At 36.5% G+C, this 3934-nt stretch overlaps 1 protein-coding gene and 1 long non-coding RNA gene across 2 annotated transcripts; one reads left to right on the top strand and one right to left on the bottom strand.

The window, feature by feature from the left end:
• Window positions 1-613: 613 nt before the first annotated feature.
• LOC119656244 lies at window positions 614-945 on the bottom strand. The gene is made up of 2 exons (XR_005250025.1): window positions 864-945; window positions 614-797 (listed from the first exon to the last, which is right to left on the bottom strand). It is a non-coding gene; the product is annotated as an uncharacterized LOC119656244 (long non-coding RNA).
• Window positions 946-1519: 574 nt separating this feature from the next.
• On the top strand, window positions 1520-3592 carry LOC119655210 (cytochrome P450 307a1-like). Its single transcript, XM_038060984.1, has 3 exons — window positions 1520-2036; window positions 2097-2885; window positions 2952-3592. Exons 1-3 carry the CDS (start codon window positions 1622-1624, stop codon window positions 3281-3283), a joined length of 1536 nt encoding a protein of 511 aa, XP_037916912.1. The 5' UTR covers window positions 1520-1621; the 3' UTR covers window positions 3284-3592.
• The last annotated feature ends 342 nt before the right edge of the window (window positions 3593-3934 follow it).

Below are 3934 nucleotides of genomic sequence, written 5' to 3' on the forward strand. Positions count from 1 at the left end.
GGGCGATAATTGCACAAGATGGCCGACATTTGGGTCGCCCTATAAGTACTTGGCTCAGAACAGCAGAGGAGGAGTGTGAGCATTTTAGGAAGTCCTGGAGGGAGCTGAAGCTCATTTCAGAGAACCGAGAGAGATGGCGCATAGGTGAGATTGATGCGCTATACTAAACCAAGGTGTAAATGACAACCATATATAAACCTTTCCTTTAATTAAAAATCGAACTGTTACTCGAAAGCTGCATCCTTTTTTCAACTTTTGTCTGGGCCATATCACCGGGGCACTCGGATCCGAGACAATAACAAATAAGAAGAAGGTAGCAGTGGCGGTAGATAGGTCACCCTTTGAGAAAATGCAATAGAACCCACTACCCCAGCAAAAACATTAGGGAAGCTAAAGTACATTTCCGGTTTGGTTGGCCCTCTAGCCCCATAGCTTTTTATTACAATCATAAATTATGGCCTGCCGCATAACATCATATCAAAAATTACAAGCTAATTGTAATGACATGATGTGTTATGTTATGTAAAGCAAAATATGGACCAGTCAGGCGTTTTATACAAAACCTAAAACGTCCTCCCAAATCAATATCAATGCCTTTTTCATACCAGAAATCAAAAATAAAATTTATTAATGTAATGTTAATTACAGTCAATTTCTTAAAAAAAGGTTGGACAATGTTTATTGCAAAAGTCAAAATGCCAAACCATTCAATTCAAACATTACAATCACTCCAAGAAAGAACTGTTCGTGGACTGCATGGATCCCGGAGAAAGCATCCTTCCCTTTCCTCTTCTTAGCTAAAAAGCAATTCAAATTTATTATATTTTAGTCACGAAAAAGATTTTATTTATAGAATGTGTTACTAATTCTATGGGGGTAAACCTGCCTTGCGCAGGGCCCTGTATCCTAAACATTAGATGTCAACATTTTCCTCTTTATCTAGACTTTGACAAATGATTGAATTCGAGGAAATCTGTCAGTTTATATAGATAGGAAATTCAGCGCAAAAACTTTTCGACCCCACCTACGTCTTAGAGATTTTCTCCACCAATCTCAAATTCAGCAATTCCTTTCTCCCTCTTTTTTACGGAACCTCTTTCCTTTTTGGTATTAGATGAAGTATGTGACGCGTCCTTTTTGAGGTCAATAATTTTCCCATTTTAAGTGTTACTACTTACCCCAATTTTGTTTCGAAATTTTAGGTAATAATGAAGTGAGATGAGGAAATTTCATTCACTTCTCACACTATAAGTTCTCCAGTATGTCTGCCGACTCTATTACATCGTCTTTTTCCCTATAAAAATTTATATATGTACATAATCGTAAACCTAACGTGCATGAAGTACTTCATGTCAACAAGCTGGTATGTTTACATACAAAAGCTCCAGTAAGTGTGACAATTTTCCTCACTAACGGACAGCCGACATCTTATGAAATATTTATAGGAGTTCGAACAATTGGCAATAAATGGAAGCTAGTCCCGCTATAAAAACCAATTTCAGTGAATGAATCAGATCAAATCTTCCAATATCCCCAAACGTATAGGATCCTCATTTTTTGTGCCCTTAAGAGTCGTGTCGGTTAATTTTCAAAAAAGGACGATACAATTAGAAAAGTTAAAATGCAGATAACGCTCCTTACGATCAGTTCCTTTACGTTTTATGCTTTGTTAGCATGCGCGACGTTATCTTTGGTGATTCTCTTAAACGAACTCATTCCTAAGGCTCTGGTGAAAGTAAAGTGTAGAAAAAGTGTTACAGGGAAAAAGCTTGTAAGAAGGGCGCCCGGACCACGTCCTCTTCCCATCATAGGCAACCTTTCGGTACTCGATGGCTACGAGGTCCCTTACCAAGCTTTCTCAGATCTTCGTGATAAATATGGACCAGTCATATCATTACAATTGGGGGCAATCCCGGCTATTGTTGTAAATGGTGTCGATAATATCAAAGAAGTTCTGATTACGAAAACATCTCATTTTGATAGCAGACCAAATTTCCAAAGATATCATCAACTCTTTTCAGGAAACAAAGAAAATTGTAAGATATGAAATATCAGTAAATGCCTGAGAGGAATTTAATATTTTTTTTCTTTTGCAGCCCTTGCCTTCTGCGACTGGTCCGAAGTGCATAAACAACGCCGGGAAATGCTAGCTCCACATACATTCCCCAAAAATTTTTCAGATCGTTTTAAGCAGTTCGACTCTATTATTACGGAAGAATTAGGCCTAACCATACTCAATAAGACTAAGGATTTAGAAAAAGAGATCCCATTACCCAAACAAGCAATTTTGAAATATTGCTGCAATATCTTCACTCGATATTTCTGTTCGAAACGGTTCGAAAACGATGACCCGGCATTTGATATCTTTATCTCAAACTTTGATAAGATTTTCTACGAAGTCAATCAAGGATACGCCGCGGATTTTCTTCCTTTTCTGATGCCTCTTCATTCTAAAAACTTGAAACAATTAGAAAGTTGGTCCCATGAGATACGATCAATACTTCTTGAAAAGATCATCAAAAATAGATACACTGAAAATGCTGGAGACGATGACTATTTGGAATGTCTAATCAATTATGTTAAGAAACTGGAGTCCGGGATGGATTGGAATATGGGACTGTTTGCTCTGGAAGATATAGTTGGAGGTCACTCGGCAGTAGGAAACTTTTTAGGTAAAGTTTTTGGGTATATCCTTCAAGACCAAAAAGTCCAAGTTGAAATTCAGCGTGAAGCAGCCAGTGTTCTTCATACCAGCGTGCAGAGTAATATACGCCTTCAGGACAGAAAATTGATGCCGTACACGGAAGCTGTTATTATGGAATCAATACGTTTGATTGCTTCCCCAATTGTTCCGCATGTATCCAACCAGCATAGCACCATTGGTGGTAAGTTCGATTATAACGAAGTAATTTAAAATAACTATTTTAACTATCTTTGTTTCGTGTTTGCAGGTTTCGATATTGAGCCCAACACCTTAATCTTTCTGAACAATTATGATCTCAGCATGTCACCGGTGTTATGGGATGATCCTGAAAGTTTCAAACCTGAACGTTTCATCCGCAACGGGCAACTTTTTAAACCTGACTTTTTCCTCCCGTTTGGTGGCGGTCGCCGCTCGTGTCTTGGGTATAAAATTGTTCAACTAATAAGTTTTTCGACAGTTGCAAATATTCTCAAGGACTTCAATATAGCTGCTCTCCCTGGTCATGTAAGCAAGGTCCAACCTGGCACACTTGTTACATCTGAAGACTGTTTTAAAGTTTGCCTCATACCACGAGCATAATTTAAAGATATTACATATTACCTCATCATTATATTTATACCAATGAGCATTCATAACCTTTCTTAAGTGTTTTTGTTATTAATTTTATGAACTAAAACTTTTTTAATAATTTACTAGATATATTAAATAGGAATAGTAATTTATTCGTAAAAATCATTTAGTATTTATATACTCGTATTAATTTAACCAGGAGCATAGAGCTACGTCAAAGATTGTATTAAGATTTTGTATTAAACGAAGCTACGGAGAATACTATTATTATTATCTTAAAAATAAAAAGATTTTATGCAAAGTAAATAAAAAAAATTATGAATATACTGGAAATCAATAATAACAGCATGAAATTACCTTAACAAATTATGTGATGCGTATACAATATACAATAAAATATAAACATTATAACTGAATTGTTTTTTTCTACTATACTGTTTCTTTGACCCAATCATGAAGCCTGCCTAGATTTTCACCTCCTGAATGAGTCGCTGACGAACTCCTCAAATAAACTATGGAAAACGGAAAGAATCTTCATTGCATCTCATTGTTCATTTAAGTCCAAAAAGGATAACTAGTTTAGTTAGCCTGGCATAAAGACTAGCAAAACGCAGACACCCCTAACCACGAAGTAGTTCAAGGGTTTGGGGCTAAGTATTT

This window comes from Hermetia illucens, chromosome 4 (genome assembly GCF_905115235.1).
Source record: "Hermetia illucens chromosome 4, iHerIll2.2.curated.20191125, whole genome shotgun sequence".
Classification (NCBI taxonomy): domain Eukaryota; kingdom Metazoa; phylum Arthropoda; class Insecta; order Diptera; family Stratiomyidae; genus Hermetia; species Hermetia illucens.